Consider the following 17,147-nt stretch of genomic DNA (forward strand, 5'->3'; position numbering starts at 1 on the left):
GCTTTCCACTGCAGGAACTTGGACCGGTTCTCGGCCCTTTCAGTCTTCTTGTTTCCGCTGCAGTGGAGGATCCAAGAGCTTCGACCATGACGACTAACAAAGAGTAGCTCCTGGAGGTAATTGTAGTTCTATGAGCACACAGGAAACAGGACAATGGAGGGTTTATTATGTTGGCCTATACAGTGAGTTTTGCTGTTAAGCTCGCATGTTGGACAAGGAATAAAAAGGATATCAGAGTATTAACCTATAAGCATCTGGACCTGAACCTTCTTTCTTTTGTACTTTCAGAAGCACCAGCCCTGGAGGGTTAGGGTTAGGGTTAGACACCTTTTTCTTTCCTGAAACCAGCCCTGCCAGAGCTTCTATGCTGTTTCGGTTCACTAAAACATGTGTAAAGTTTCAGGCGGCCCTGAAACAGCCCACAGGTTCCTGCTGTGGAAAACAGCCCAGAACATTTTCTGGCTAATTAACAGGTTTACCTTGTTGGTTTAATCCATTAAAATTGAGTAAAGTGTGGCCTTATACGGTTATGTCATAGACTGTCTCCACACAACTTATTTAGCTTCATCCAAAATTAAACAAATGACTCTGAGCAGGCCTAAAACTTGCACCGTGCTAAATATATATATACATCCTCTTTTTTTTTTTTGGCTATTTTTAAAAGTTTCATTCGTCAGATAGGAAACTCTGAATTGTGTCTGTGCCTAACATTCACCAAGACAGGTTCTTGTACATTCGTAATAAGTGACACTCGATACTTTGATTACAGATTTGGTGACTGTGAGCTCAACGAGTTGTGAAAACATTCACCCACACAGAAAGACAAAGAACAAAAATGTTTAAAACGGCGGTTTGTCTAGTTACCGTAATTCCTCCACAGAATTTGCAAATGTCTTGGCATTTATTGCAAAATGTAAATGCCAGACAGTCAAATTAAGGCCAAGTGAGATGAATTTTTAATCACTCAACACAGGGGAGGAGGAGGAATGTTTTAAATGGGCAGAAGTGATTGATGCACCTCATGTTCTGTGGGATGAGGGGGCAGTAACTCAACGAGATAAGACCCCTGGTACAACCCCATGTAGTGCATAACTTTCTGATTAAGTAATAGATTGCATTTTTAATGTAGTATTCACAACTCTGTGTGTGTGTGTTTGTGTGTGATTTTCGAGAGCTCTAATCTAACACAGATGAACACAAAGTGGAGAGACGCCAAACTAACCGACCTCAGCCGTTACATCCCAGAGTGCTGCCTTCTCGGCTGTTTAATACGGAGTTAAACAGACAGTAAAAACAATGAACAGGAATTATTCCATGCAAATAAAACTGCTGTGGCTCTCAGAAAAAAGATGGTGCTGTTCTTGAGGTTGAGTTGAGTGATTTCCTGAGGAAGGGATGGGTTGAATAAAGGGACTCCAATGAGTCCTGGTGCCAGCTGGTTAACCGCACAGATACGGTGCCACCCGCAGCCCAACGCAGACGGATACGGGTCACCGACACTGACAGCATTAAAAGTTAATGGTACAGCAGAGTTGTGTGCTGCCAACACCTGCCAAAGTCTGTTTAAAGGCTCCAGTAGATGGTAGTTAAAAAATCAAACTCTGAAAGCCAAAAAAATAAAAATCACAATTTATGATAAAAGAAAAGTTTGGTGTAGATTCTCAGTCATCCAGGTCGTTTCCAAAAAAGAGAAGTCCAGTTGCTTTTCCCCGGATACTAAATATTGTTATATCTACTTTTATTTGTTTAGTTTTTGTGCCACTAATTTAGATTATAATAACAATAACTTCTCCTGTCTACATGTACACGACCATTACATGTATAAATAAATAGATTCTCCTCTTAATAATATCTTATATTTACATAAACGTTGAATAAAATTATGTTTTTTTAAATATTTTCTTGCAGATAATTACAGCTTAATTGATTGTGTGTCCTCATATATAACAAAATTTTTTTTAAAGTCCATACTGACTCTATCATATATATAACAGCCAGTGTATGTTCATATAGAACAAACAAAAGCATTCATTTATTTAAGTTTTTATTGTTGCTATGGGTTTTTTATTGATGTCTCACTATTGCCGACAACAACGGCTGAAGATTTTTCTGAAAATGTGCCTCAGAATACATCATTTTAAACTAGAAGTGTGTAATTTGTCCTCTTAGGACACTAAATATTGTTCTATTTATTCAGTTTTGTGCCTCTAACTTAGATTATAATCTCCTTTCTGTACTTACACTACCATGTACCTGTGTGTTGTGTCAATAAATAGATTCTCCTGTTAATAAAACTTAAATAAATGTTGAATAAAATTACATTTATTAGCATTGGTTGACTATTTGTTCTTCCATATAACGAAATGCCTCGAAAAAATGTCATATAAAACATATCCTGACCCTATTATATATATAAAACACTCAGTATATGTCCATATATAACAGAAAATATTAAATGAAGTTTGTATTGTTGTTGTTACTGCTGCTGTTTTTCTGATGTCTCACTGTTGCCGAAAATGATGGCCGAAGATTTTTCCTGAGAATCTGTCTCAGAATACATCATATCGACCTACGACTGTGTGATTTGCCCTCGTCTGCTCCTGGAGCTCTAGGGGACGGTCCCGCCCAGCAGCCCTGCATCATCACCACCACCTCCATCATCATCATCATCCAGCCCGGCCAGGAGCCAAGCTTTCCCGCTGAGGTCACAGCAGCCCTCCCCCTTTACGCACCGGAGCGCTCCGATAAAAACTGGCAGCAGAGGGACGACCAGAGCAGACCGAGCGGCAAGTCACTCACACAAAACGACACTGACAGTACTGCAACTGCAAAGACACCGAGAGGAATAGAAGATCTCACGTCTGGTAAGAGCATTTACTTGCTTTTGTTTTAATCGGATGCGGTACATTCTGTAGATGTTCGCGCATCAGGATGTTTTTTCTGCTGCAGCAACTACAGTTTTCACTGTGTTGCGTCCTGAATATTATACATCTTTATAATGTAAGATTGTAGATTTTATGAGACAACCTTAGGAGGAAAAAAATGAATTTTACAGTTTGCACGGCTGTCAAGGGGAATCAGTAACGCTGGATGATCTCATTTGGAGGAAAAAAATATTCTTATTAGAAGCTGAAAAACGAAACCAATCAGTGACATTTACATATTCAAAGCACCGTTAACTTGGTAAAACAATTCAGTCATGCACTTTTCCTCTTTCTGTGCCACTTTGCATTCAGTTTGGTGGTAGTTTCCCAGCCTGTGTGGTTCCACAGAAGCTGTGTGAGGAAGAGAAACTGAGTGATTCTGCATCCCCTTGTGTGTGTGTGTGTGTGTGTGCTCACTCATCTGGCATCCCAACACTTTGTTTTTTTTAAGTTTTTTTTTTGGCCCTTTTTTATTAGATAGGATAGTTGAAGGAGAGACAGGAAAAGGGGTGAGGAGAATGGGGGAATGTGTTGCAGCAAAGGACCATGAGTGGGATTCGAACCCATGGCCGGAGACTATAGTCCCTGTACATGGGTGGCCAGCTCAACCAGGTGAGCTAAAGTGTCGGACAACACTTTAAACCCTGCTGGGAGTGTAACTTCCCCTCCAGCACTGCTTAATTCTCGGAAAGTTAATTAACAGTTTGTGCGTCTTCAGCTGTTTAAAGAACATGGTGATACTGTCCTCGTCTGGCTGGACTCAGTGTTTATGTGTGTTATCGAGGAATATCCCACCACACGGGGATTTCTGGATCACTGGCCTCTTATCAGGCCAACGAGCTGGATTTTCTCCTCTCTGGTATCCGTCAGCGCTGAGAGTCTCCATCACTCTGATACACTGTATGTTGAGAGAAACTAGAGTTTGTATCTACTCTCTGCATTCCTGGCAGCGTGCTCACTCCCAGGATCAGCGGGTTGAGTCTTAGAGCTTTAGTTTAAGAGCAGGTCAAACAGAGGATTGCCGGATCGGACTGTGGGAACGACGGCCAAATAGATGACGACGAATCCCTCGAGAGTGAAAAATGCATCACGTGGCTGCTGATTTTTCACACAAAACCTCCTCTTTCACGTCGCTATCTGACGAGTGGTTTGAGCGGTATTTACGTCTAATGGCCTTTACGGGGGCTCCACATCACATCAATGCCTCCGTCTGTCTCTGCGGTCCTGGAAGCTGGGATGACTCAGGACGACTCATTCTCTTTGTGCTGACCTCTGGGGATTTGGTTTCTTCTCCTTTCCTCTCCTTCTCCCCTTTCTCTCTGTTCTCTTCTCCATCCTTTCATCTCCCTCCACGTCGCCGTCCTGTGCTCCATTATCTGCATTTCTAGTGTCAACACCTGCCTTTTGGCTTCATGAGTTTGTGTTTCTTTCTGATAAGGAGTTCACAGAGGCAAGCTGGAAGGCAACAATGCTGCTCTGTGTTCTTTGGGACTTCACAGAGCCAGATCACAGCTGGTTAATTGAGGCTTGGCTGAAAACCCCCGAGTAAAGAATGCCTAATGCCGTGTAAGGAGCTTACTTAGCAACTCATGTCATAACACATCATCAACCGACACAACGCGCACGTGCACAAACCTCCTAAATCGAGGAACAACGCCTAAACTGAAGCCATTGTAAAAGTTTCCAGCAAGTCAAACCAGTTCAAAGCAGGTTATGATGTTGAAAACCAATCAAGGAGAAGAGGAACAGAATTACGCTCCCCCAGATGTTGAGCTTTCCAGGAAATAATGTTAAGAAACCAAAAATTGGCCCATAAATGTGCCGGATTGCTCACTGTTAAGGTGTTTCGTCTGCCACTTCCTCTTCAGAGGATCTCAAATCTTAATGCTGACATTTGCACAGATGAGAAAAATACAAAAAATAACCTTAAAAGATGCTTTAAAGTGCACAGAAAACCATAATAATGTTCCTGCACACTCTACAACCTCAGCACTCCGTCACCTTCACACGTCTGCGCTAATGGTCCGCCGCTAAGATGCTAAAGCTTGCGTCCAGCATTTAGGAGCAGTTTTAGCACGCCGATAGGAACATTTACGCTCAGGTCTGGACTTAAAGGGAGCGCGTGCGAGTGCGTTTGTGTGCCTTATCATCTTATTGCACGTGTTTTTGCTTTTGGACTAAAAGTGCTGCATCTTGAAACTGCTGCTGTGAGTCACAGTCTGGCTGCGGTTACTCCAAAGATGTTTTCAGTTCTTCCATTCATATTTGACCCACTAACTAAGGGAAACCACCGCTCTCCTCGGGGCTGCATACTTGGTTGTAGTCTACATGTTCCAACTGTTAACGGATTGGGTGTAGCAGACAAAAGCTTTAACCCCGTCAGTGCCAGTTGTGTGGACGCTTATGAGCTGATTTCTGTAAATTAGAGTTCACCAAACAGCTGCCTATTGTGTGGATTAATTATTGGTTAGGATGCTTTTTAAACATTCTTGGTTTTGACCCTTAACCTCTACAGTTTCAGAACTGTTGATCCATTTCTTGGTAAATGTGTGTAATTATACTGGATCAGCGTTTCCCCCTTTTTTAAAAAATTCATGATGAGACCCATAGTTGCTGCGAGTTTCACCGAAAACCCGAGAAAAAGAAATTTCCAGCTAAAGTTACGTTCAAATCAGACACTTCTTTATTTTCCAGCAGTTCCAGTAAGCCTCTGACATTGAAACAAAAAGATTTTAAGCGTCAGATAAGTGAAGCACAAAAGTGGTTTTACTTTGCATCCCATAAAAGTGACATTGCCATTTGCATGTTTAGTTTGTGTCTATATGTCTGCCCCCAAGCATGTAAAACAGACCGCAAACACACAGCTGAACCTCGGGCCAACTGTAAAAGGAGCCGCGTTGATGGCACCCAAACTGGGCCTCTGCATGTCAGATAGACTTTTTAAAAAACAGGGTGGGATACACATGTGTTGGCGTCTGATGTTGTCGCTTTTGTGTCTGTGTGCATGTGTTGATATGTGAGCACGTTTCCGAACTGCGCGGGGGCCTGTGTTTGAGCAGGAAACACATGTTTTTAGCTGACAGGGCTGCATTGAGCGGAGCCCAACAGCTGCACAAAGGAAACAAAAAGAAAACTAGTGCGCTGTTGTCGCCCTGCCAGTGAGGCTCCATTAGGGGGGGTGAAAGCAAAAGGACAGCAAGGGTTTTTTCTATTCGTGTAAGCGAAGGAGAGCTTCCAAGGGACCTGTCCTCTTAATGGTGAGTGTGTTGAACTTGTGTTAGTGTTGAATAAGTAAAAAATCCCAAGAGGGAGCCTTTGTTTGAATGAACAAAGAGCGCGGTGAAGTGTAAATGTTGGACTGTTGATTAGCTCCACGTTCCTGAGCATGTCGTGTGTGTGTGTGTGTGTGTGTGTGTGAGTCTGTGGCTGCCAGCGTAGGTGTTTTACATCCCCAATATATCAAAACACAGCGCCGGTTTCTATTAGCCCAGTCAACCACAACACATGAGTCAGTGGAGAAGCAGTCAACAACAGGGCAGAATGCAGAAATTACATGCATGCAGATGGTTTGTCCTGCGTGTCGGGCTCGTTGCATGCGTGTCTCTGCAGGGGAAGTTCTTTAAAGTTATTTTTACTTAAGGTTCTTGAAGTAGAGATATTTTTTTTAGCCCTCATTGTGTCCAACTTTCTTTTCCTCTCTGCCCCTTCTTCCCCCTCCTTCTGTCCTGACTCATGTTTACTCACACTTGATTGAAGGGCGAGAGACACTCCTCTTCACATCTTTCCTGAATAATAGGATTCTTTCACAGCAGAAGAGGAACAAGTCTGATATCAAACGTCTTCAAAGATAAACAGGAGTTTCTCTCGCGCTGGACTTTCTGTACCGTTTCATCACACTTCCCTTTTACAGTCCTGAGTCACTTCATTCCCCGACAGCAGCTGTTAAAACAGGAATTCTGTCACAAACTTTCTTCTGCCGTGCCGCCTTTCATCGCTTCAGCGATGTCCAGATTGTGTCGTTTGATGTAGTGGTTTCATTTTTAGATAATCTGCTTCCTGTTTAGATGAATAAATTGGATTGGTTCACGGTGTGTGACTGAGTTAAAGGAGGGGGAGAGCAACAAGAAAACAAATCAGGGAAATGACTTTAAGCTGGGCAACAAACTTATTGAACTCATGCAGCCTCCTGTGAGACAACCCTGCAGAGGCTGTTTAAACTTCCTGTCTGAGTCAAGAAGTCAGCTCAGCTTCAAGAGCATAGAAATGACCTCCAGGTTCCCACAGCGACCCCACCTTGTCCACCCTTTCCTCTCCAGAGGTGCCCTTCAGTAGCGACAGGGACGGAGGAAGGAAGCTGAACAGAGAAACAGTCCAGCTGAGACACGGTGACTAATATGGATAGGTTTCCTGTGATTGTTGAATCTGTATTGATGACAGATTCATAAGACAAGAGTTTGATAAATGTTCACGCCCTGGTTTGATTCTCCAAATCTTTTCTAAATCACTTTTTTGACATTGAGCAAAGTTGTCTCGTGTCAGTTTTTTGCGCAGCTGCCAGTGTTTACATCTGTTAGCATGTGTCACGACGGTTGTGCAACGAAAGGACTCGTAAATAGTGACAACACCCTCATAAAACTGATCTACAACCTCTATGACGACTTCAAGTGTTTGTCATTCATAACTTGTATATCACTTATTCTTTTTTCGTCTAAAACAGTGTTGAAGTGGTTGATAAAGGAACGCTATCTCTGATCTGTTATTTACTAAAGGCCAGCTCGTCTGATGATTATCGTAGTTTTGGTTTTGTCTTTGATATCTCCATAAAAACTGAACAAATGTATTGAACTTTCTGTCTTCTAATATGCATTTCTCTTCTGCTTTCAGTGAATTAAAGACCACCTCTAAGGCCATGGCCAGATCACTTGAAGCATTATTCCTCCTTTCTGCTCTCTGCTGCTGCCTAGCGGACAGTGTAAGTACTACAAAACATCCCCGCCTGCAGGTCCTTCCAACTGAAACAAATCCTACACGCTTAACGAGGGCTTATCTTAATGCATTCCAACTCCTGTGGTTAGTAACCCATCTGAGCAAACATTCAGTCATGTCAACGTGTTTGCATTTGTGTTTCTGTTGCATAACGGTGCAGAATTGAGCAACGTTTTAAAACAAAAAGCTTGATTTTTCATTTTATTTCTATCTTTATAGCTCATAAGCTCACTGTAATGGAGCACTTCCACCAACAAGTTATATCTGACTGACATTATGACTGTCCTTCTCTACGCGACGCCAGTTTCAAGTTTATTTTTGCAGTATTCTAAAGAAATGACATAAAAGCATTTGCCTGCCCGCTTTGGAAACCGATGCATTCAACCAGACCTCACGCTCTGCTGCTGCTGTGTGTTTAACTCGCTGCGTCGTTTCTCTTGCAGGTCGAGCTGCTCCGCGCTAAGAGAGGGACTCGCTTTTACAGAGGTGAGCCTGTCAGGCAGCCAACTAGACGGACGCTTTTGATTATTCATGTCGAGAAGTCACCTTCACCTTCCTTTGACACCTCCTGTGAGCCTCATCACACTTCTGTTTTACCTTCTCTAATACCACCTTCACCATCACCATCATCATCATCACAGTCTGTTAATCCATTGCATGTCAGTCATGTATTTGTGTTGTTTTCTGTTTCTGTTCAGTCGTGTTTGTAGCAGCCTGATAGTTACCATTGTTTGTGTTTATTTACTGTTTGTGTTTATGTGTGTGTGTGTGTGTTTCCTCAGTACTTTGTGTGGATAGTGAGACGTCAGCAGTGCGTAGTTATGGCGACACGTGGCTGCGATGGAGGGGACAGCGTGTGGAGTATTGCCGTTGTGCGTTAAGAGGACGAGAGCGTTGTCATGTTGTACCCGTCATCAGTGAGTGTGACAAACACAAGCAGACTGTCTTTCTTTTTTTGTCTGTCTTCCCATTCAGAGTTTTTTTAATTTGCAATGAGCAGAATCTGATTTCCTGTCCGTTAATTTGTCCGTCAGTCTGCTCGCTTGCCCTTGCTGACCTCTCTGTCTGTCATTATGCCTCCACTTCACCTCTAACTTGCTGTTACGACCTCAGATGATTATTTTTCATTGGCTTCCCTCGCTCTTGTGTCCAAACCCCAGAGCATCCAAACGAAGAGCCGTTGGGTTTCTGTGTTCTTGGGTGGGCGTAGTTTAGTCTGAGATAATTCGAAATGCTCTCGCCAAGGCCGGCCCCCCTCGTGCGCACTTTCACCCACATTGACCGGCTCTGTGAGGCACCACTACCCCTCCCTCAGACAAATTACAACCACGTTTTCAGTCTGCGACATGTGTGAGCTCATGCTGCTGGGAGTGAGAGGGGTGCTGTTATTCTGAGCGCAGGCCTTTAGGAAATGTTGAAATAATAAATGAAAAACCGAGCTGCAGATGGCATGCAACCAGTTCTGCTCCAGAAAGAAATCCTTGGCGTGACATGATATTTCAAAAGAGAAGCAAGAAGAGACTCAGGATGGATGCAGATTTTTTTTTTTTTGCATAATCCTCAGTGTTTCGACACCAAATGTGACACAGCAGGTCGAAGCCACAGTTTGAATTCTCTGTTTACACGAGTGGTCGAGGCCAATCAATCACATTGTGATTATTTAAATTTGTAAGAGCTGGATGACGCATGACTGACTAAACTGCTCTTCTTCTTCCAGACTGCTACGTGTCTCAGTGCTACAACGGAGGAACCTGTAAGGAGGCCGTCTACACATCAGACTACATCTGCCAGTGTCCTCCAGGCTTCAGCGGGACTCAGTGTGAGATCAGTAAGTACTCTAGATACACTTTAATCCGTGCAACATTATTAAATAGCCTGTTCAATCTGTAAAACAATAAAACTGTAGAGAAATATGAAGATAATTTGCCCAGAGTGAAGTCGTACTTTAAGCAAAACCACAATAACAAAAGAGAGAAAAAAGAAAAAAATTCATACTTGAGAAAGAATAGTGACCAAATCATCCGATCGACTAATCAATTCCTTGACTTACTTCATCTCAACCGCTTGTTTAGTCTTCATGCGCTGCAACGCTCTGCATCTTATTCACTGTCTAGCATTTGCATAAATGCAGCCACACACACAAACAAGTGGCCTGTGACACAACACTGATTAAATCTTGTTAGTGACTCTTGATAAGGTCACAGTCTGACTGTGTGACTCATGCAGTTGGTGTCACTGGCCTGTGGTTTGGAGCAAAGAAGAAAGGACCATAAACGATGGAGAGACATTCTGGGTTATGAATGTTTTTGTTTCTGCGGCGGCTGCAGGGACACCCCACCCTCCCAGTGGGATAATTATCCGAACCCCGTTCGTCACAGCCAAGTGGTTTTCTAGCAAAAGACTGAGGAGTTAATATGGCCAGACTATAAATCTGATTGCATTTACGATCATCATAGTTTATGTTTGGGTCATTGTTTTCAACCACTAATTGGGGAGCTGCGATATAAAGACCATTAGGACGCAAGTTGTGAGTTTGATATCACCCTGATGACTGACCTAATTCGTTTACTCTGACACAATAAAGCGTGTTTATTCAATCTGGAAAAACTGAGAACATTCAAAATATGTTGGACAAATTATGGAAATTTTACTTCTTATGTAATATATGAGTCTCATATGACCATGACTGTCTCTCTCCAACAGACACCAATGAGAAGTGTGCGGTGGGGCAGGGCGAAGGCTACCGCGGCACATGGAGCATCAGCCATTCAGGAGCAGAGTGCATCAACTGGAACTCCACGTCTCTGAGGGGAAGGAGGTTCACCGCTACTAAAGTGGACGCCAACAGTCTTGGGCTGGGCAATCACAACTTCTGCAGGTATGCAGCAGCTTCATGTAGATTTGATCTGTGTCCTAGCGATTAGTTCAAGGGTGGGATCTGACTTGTTCACCATCAAGGCTGAAGGTGAAAATTCCCAAAAGCAAGACAGGAAGCTTTGTAAAAACTCACTTTACCAGACTTTGGACTCAAACCACGACTGTTTCTAGCTTTCTGCCTCGCGCCCATTTCAAACCAGCATCATATTCTATATACATACAAAAGAGACCAAATGCTACTTCTTATCCAGAAATACTTACATTTAATGAACTTAGCTGAAACATTGACGATAAAATATTAGCAAATAAAAGACGTATATCTCCGGTACACAATGAAGCCGTGGTTCTGCCTGCACTGAGCTGGGTGTGAGTATCCAGAGTGATAACACCCTCGAACACAACAACATGCCTCATGCTGTGAAAACAGGAGGGATTGAGGCAGAATGTACGTCAAGCAGAGCGTGTGGAGAAAAACAACTAACAGGGATCAAACTCACAACCTCCACATGAGCAGCGTCCCTCTCTAACCAACTGAGGCCAGTATTTGGAAACTACACCCAGAGCAGACTTACATTTGGAGGGCAGGACGACGATTGTTGCACACTGTGACAGTCCAGAGGCCCGTTATTATCGAAAGTGGCAATTTATATTCGAGTGGAAAGAAAATACGTCAGCGTGCCGAGGCCCCTTGGTGGCCATGGGACCATATGCACATGTATAGTCCGAGTATAAGACGAAACAGCTCTGAGCACTTCTGAGACAAAGCCACAAGATCAGAGAGGCGGGCAGAGGTTGATGACACACAGCAGGGTTTAGAGGTTCAGGAAAGAAGGCAAAAGTTCACAGAACAGGAAAGAAAGAAGAAACACTAAGAAAGGAGATGCTGCAAAACTCTTACAGACTTTGCCAAACACTTGCAAAGACGCTTCATGTGATGCAATGTTCTCACCTTTCATTTTGCCCCTCAGGAACCCCGACAATGACAGCACTCCCTGGTGCTACATCTACAAAGGCACTCAGATTGTTTGGGAGTTCTGCTCTTTGCCCAAATGCCCTGAAGGTACAGATTCACAAACACTATCACATTAAAAGCCCAAATAGCACAAGATAAACATTCACTCACTTGTGTTTCTGTGTGTTTTGGAGCAGATCGGTTCAGAGAATGTGTTCAGGGCTCTGGTCAGTCGTACAGAGGAACAGCGTCTGAGACCAAGAGCGGCTCTCGCTGCCTCCCGTGGGATTCGCCCGCCGTCAGACGCAAACTCAACAACGCCTGGAGGTCGGATGCGTTGGAGCTGGGGCTGGGCAGCCACAGTTTCTGCAGGTAGAGATGCCGGTGATCTTTAGTGTATTACTTTCCTGTGTGAATAAAGACCACAGATTTTAAATGAATCTTCCTTCATCCAACAGGAATCCAGACGGTGATGCAGGTCCGTGGTGTCACACTTACAAAAACATGCAGCTGACCTGGGAGTTGTGTGACATACCTAAATGCTGTGAGTTCCCAAATTTCTGTGGTTTACTTTTATGTAGGCTGATGGTTGAAGTTCATTTAGGAATTGAAATCATGCATACAGCAACATGCAATCAGCCTAACTGTACTTTTCTTTTAGCGAGACGTCCATCCATCATCACCACTCTCGGCCCACGTGCTCCCACCACTAATAACAATAACAACGGAGGTAGGACATCCTCACATCCTGTAAAGATAACCTCAAACTTAACTAAAAGTCTACTTACGTTATAGTTTTACTGCTATTTAACCGCCATCCTGCAACCTGTCCCCCTCTGCAGCTACATGTGGCCAGCGTCTGGACAACACCCTGAATCGTCCGGCGTTCCGCATGTTCGGAGGCAGAGAGAGCGACATCACGGAGCAGCCGTGGCAGGCGGTCATTAACGTCTACCAGGCCCGGCACAAGAAGCACTTCATCCGGTGCGGAGGGGTCCTCATCGACTCCTGCTGGATCCTGTCTGCTGCTCACTGCTTCACCGACAGGTAGGAATGAAATCCAACAGGATGTCTAAACACATCCACACACAAAATACACAATACAACATGTTTGCCAATGCAACATGCTAATATATTCCTGATCTTTTTCAGCGATAAAGCAAAAGACATGGAAGTGATTTTGGGAAGAACGTTCCGAAAACAGAACTCCAGCAGCGAGCAGATTTTCAGGGTTGAGAAGTTTTGGATCCACGAGAAGTTCGACAACGAAACATTCGACAATGACATCGGTGAGTGAAAGTTTCATTAAGAAGACAATCATTTTATTCCTTTCCTTTCTTCAGTCTTTTAATTTTATTGCCTGGAACTTTTCCTTTCATGAAGCTTGTACATTTCCAATTATCTGAAAGGTCATGATCTTATTTGGTGTTTATCACTGAGGTGGCCGTGGGTGGTGCTGTTGTACTGGACTTCATTACATTAAAGACTGTTTCTAATATATCGCCCCCTCATGTATGTTAGTCACAGAAATCAGAAACAGAGTTTGGTCCGATGAATAATGAAAACAGAATCAAACACTTCAGTTGCCACGTTTCCCCCCCAGCGCTGACGATATGGAAGCTTAAGTGGGCCGCGAAGGCTTGTTAAAGCTTTAAATCATCCCTCAGGCTTCATCCCACATTTTCCCAGCGCATTACCCTGACTTTCCTCTGGTCACTTTCCACTTGCAGCTATTTTGAAGCTGCAGACGGACATTGGCATCTGTGCTGTAAACTCTCCAGAGGTTCTTCCGGCGTGTCTGCCCGACCGCGGGCTGGTGCTGCCCGACTGGACCGAGTGTGAGATCTCAGGCTACGGAAAAGAAGCAGAATGTAAGCAGACGCTGCAGCTAATTCGTGGCATTTTATCTATAACGGTCTTGAATTTCCAGTGACTCCTATAACTCTGAGTTTTCTATGATGGATTCGTTGTCATGCATTTTGGTTCTTTATAGATTTATTAAAGGTCTTCTGGAAATGAGATGAAATCTGCTGGGTCAAAAATATACATACAGCAACTTGAATGACCAGTTTGGGTGATGCTGAAAGTTGTGTTAATCAAATGTTCCCTCTTAACTTCTCTTGAGTACAGTTGACTACAGTTTAGGGCACATCTAATGCATCCACTAGACTAAGACACAAACACTACAGTGGGACAGTCTGAGGAGTAAATCATTGAATTAAACAAGTCAAGAAATTCAATTCCATCCAAATTTCAAAGCAGCTACAGATCCTAAAACCATCTGTGAAGACATTTGTTAGTATAAAGTGCATGGTACAGTGGTGTCAGTCACCTGCTACTGGGAGATAACTGGTCAAGATGGTCAAGATGGTCAAGATTCAACCAAGAATCACCTAAAAGCAGGTCTGCAATGAACTAGAAGCTGCTGGAAGACAGTTGTCAGTGTCCACAGTCGAATGTGTTTTACTTTCATGAAGTGGCACCTTAAGGTTAAAGTTTCCTGCTGATCACATGAACAAAGAAAAGGTCTTCTGGAGGAAAGATGAGGCCTTTAACTCCAACTACCGCCAAGCATGGTGGTGGTAGTATTATGGTCTTAAAGAACACATCACATAATTCGCCCAAGTGTTCCAACAAGATATTGACCCCAAACACAATCAAAAGTGGTAAAGAAAAGGCTAAACCAGGCTAGAATTAAGGTTTTAGTACCAAAGTTCTGACTTAAACCTCATCCAGAACCTGTGGACTGTGATGAAGAAGCAAGTCTGTGTCAGAAAAACTAACAAAACTACCAATTTTGTCAAGAGGAGGTCAAAGATTCAACCAGAAGCTTATGGACGGCTACCAAAAGCACCTAGCTGCAGTACACCAAATAATGTATGTGTAGTTTTGACCCAACAGATTTTATCATATTTCCAGAAGACCTGTCAAAACGCTATGAAAGAACTAAAATCCATGATTTCAGATGTATGGATTTAGATGAGTCCACCATGGAAACTTAGAGCTATAGGAGTTTGCCATGATGTAAACTTTTCTACGACACCTTCTGTATCTCACTAGCAAGTTGTCGACACTTTGCTTGACTGAACAGCAGGGGGCAGTGTACATCAAGCATTTCCCCCAGTGGATGTATTTATGGACAGGAGGCGCTAATGTAGTCATTCTGTCCACAGTTTCTGCAGAGTACTCTAATCGCGTTAAGAGAGGTCACGTCCGCCTGTGGCCCAAAGAGCGCTGCATCCCAGATGTGCTGTCCGGACGCACCGTCACCTCCAACATGCTGTGTGCCGGAGACACTCGAGGCCTGGACGACGCCTGCAAGGTGAGATTTATACCCCAACCTCCTCGTTAAATCAATGCTGCTGACATTACTGGATCTGATTTTTCCTCGCTCTCTCTTCTACAGGGAGACTCTGGTGGTCCTCTGGTCTGCCGAAACAACGACCGGATGACTCTGATGGGCGTCATCAGCTGGGGCGACGGCTGCGGGCAGAAGGACAAGCCCGGCGTCTACACCCGCGTCACCCATTACATCGACTGGATCAACAGCAAGATTAAAGGAAGCACGGTCTAAAGTGAAAGAGACTGCAGAGAGGATGTTGTTGGATGACCGTACCCATAACCAGAGTGGGTGAAACAGATATGCTCGTCATTAGGAAGGTAGACAGGGACGTCCACTGGTCTCTGAGAGCCTGTTGATCTGTGGATCCACATCCAAACAGATGGACGTTTTAAGCCAGCAGGATGACTTCTACTGAGACACACAAGAAGAACCTCAGTCTTGCTCGGTGTAGCTCCGCGTTCTCAAGTTTTCTGCTCCTTACTTTGTTGAACGTGACAGTTATGTACGGACAGAACCAGAACTTCTTCCTCCTTCTGGGCCATTTTGAACCTGATAACGCTTTCATGTACTTTTTTTTTTTTTTTGGTATTTCTTTCATCAAACTTGAAGGTTTGGCCAGTTAACAAGAAAAATAGGAGAATAAAAAAGTGCACATCCCTGAGTTCTGTCTGGCAGGTTTATACAACCCCAGAGGAACCCTCCTTAACCTCCAGGCATTAGCTGAGCACAGGGCAGGGATGTGTTTGCTACTTCAAAGGGCATTTTTTAAAAAAAGTTTAGTGTCAAGACCGTGTTTCCAGCTCGATTTAAGGCTTTATTGGCTGAATTTGTTTGATGCACATTTGCTTACGAGAAATTCCAGATCTTCATCCAAACCACAACATTTATCTGCTGGTTCAGATTCTGCTTATTCCTGCAGTTTTTCAGCCTTTAGTTCTGCCTGGTTGAACACATTTTGGACAAGTGGAAGCAGAAAAGAGATCTCCTCCCAGCAGAGGAAGAGTAAAACCCCGCTTGTTGTTCTCGTATTATTTTGTGCCTCCAGATCACTTCTCCTCCAGACGCCTGGGTTGAGCCCAGCGTGTATATAACATGTATATTTTCTGATTATTGAATATTGAAACCTGTTTTTATCTGTTCTGCTTTAAAACTTAACGCCTTAACAAACCGAGCTTTAGATGTTTTGTACTAAGTTAATATTTATGTGTTTTACACTGTTTTGTAGAGATGTTCACATGTTTAGGTACATGTATGTATGTGTAGCTGAATTATTTATTGTCAGTGTCTTTATAACCACAACTGGAACCTTTAGTCAATAAATAATATTTGGAATATTTTGGTGTCTGACTTTTGTAATTTATACTTTATTTAATTCATCAGTATAAGAATAAATTTAAACACTGTCAGGGTCATTCTGGGTCATGACTGATGAAACTCTGAGTTGGAAATTTTTTTAATTAAAATTTTTTTATTTCCATTTTTTTTATTTCATCCATTGAGTTAAAACAATTAAACACGACACAAACATTCATAACTCCTGAAGCAGAAAGAAGAATAATCTGATGTTATCTGCTTTCTTTACCTAATGAATTTACAAAAAACTTAAACTACAAAAAGCATCAACAACACAATAAACGTCAAGATATTCATAACAAAAACAACAATAACATGACATAGCTGTCCTTTAAAGCTGATAGCCACGTTTTACTTTATTGTCTTTAATATTCTTCAACAAAAACAAAGAATTTGACATGATTATTTACTCGTCTTTACAATAATTAACATATTTCCTCAACATACCGGCTTTATTTGTTCTTTTAAACGTAAAGATTGAATTTGATTCTTTGGTTCCACAAACTGATTCCTGTCACAGCAACACAACGCTCCGTCACTTTTGTTCTGAATCTGTATCTTTTAAAAGACCTCAGTTCCTCTTAAATCATACTAACTTTCTCTTTTTCTGTCAGCGAGCTGGAAATGAAGTGACATAGCTTCTTGGTACAGGTTAAGTCACCTGAATCTCACAACCTATTTTCATTTGTGAAGTATGACTGGACCATCATAC

General features: G+C 42.9%; 1 protein-coding gene across 3 annotated transcripts; it reads left to right on the forward strand.

Annotated features, from left to right (window-relative positions):
* Window positions 1–2,759: 2,759 nt before the first annotated feature.
* Window positions 2,760–16,416, forward strand: plat (plasminogen activator, tissue). 3 transcript variants are annotated; one of them, XM_008284898.1, is made up of 15 exons: window positions 2,760–2,864; window positions 7,809–7,896; window positions 8,354–8,480; window positions 8,693–8,827; window positions 9,628–9,738; window positions 10,614–10,788; window positions 11,756–11,847; window positions 11,937–12,111; window positions 12,198–12,283; window positions 12,401–12,469; window positions 12,582–12,786; window positions 12,892–13,028; window positions 13,470–13,610; window positions 14,913–15,061; window positions 15,146–16,416. In XM_008284898.1, the coding sequence occupies exons 2-15, from the start codon at window positions 7,834–7,836 to the stop codon at window positions 15,311–15,313; spliced, it is 1,833 nt and encodes a 610-aa protein (XP_008283120.1). In that variant the 5' UTR covers window positions 2,760–2,864; window positions 7,809–7,833; the 3' UTR covers window positions 15,314–16,416. The 3 variants fall into 3 exon arrangements, with proteins under 3 accessions (XP_008283120.1, XP_008283122.1, XP_008283121.1); XM_008284900.1 differs by having other exon boundaries at window positions 8,354–8,396; XM_008284899.1 differs by lacking the exon at window positions 2,760–2,864 and adding an exon at window positions 6,101–6,181.
* Window positions 16,417–17,147: the final 731 nt, after the last annotated feature.

This window comes from Stegastes partitus, unplaced genomic scaffold (assembly GCF_000690725.1).
Source record: "Stegastes partitus isolate 25-593 unplaced genomic scaffold, Stegastes_partitus-1.0.2 Scaffold380, whole genome shotgun sequence".
Taxonomy (NCBI): domain Eukaryota; kingdom Metazoa; phylum Chordata; class Actinopteri; family Pomacentridae; genus Stegastes; species Stegastes partitus.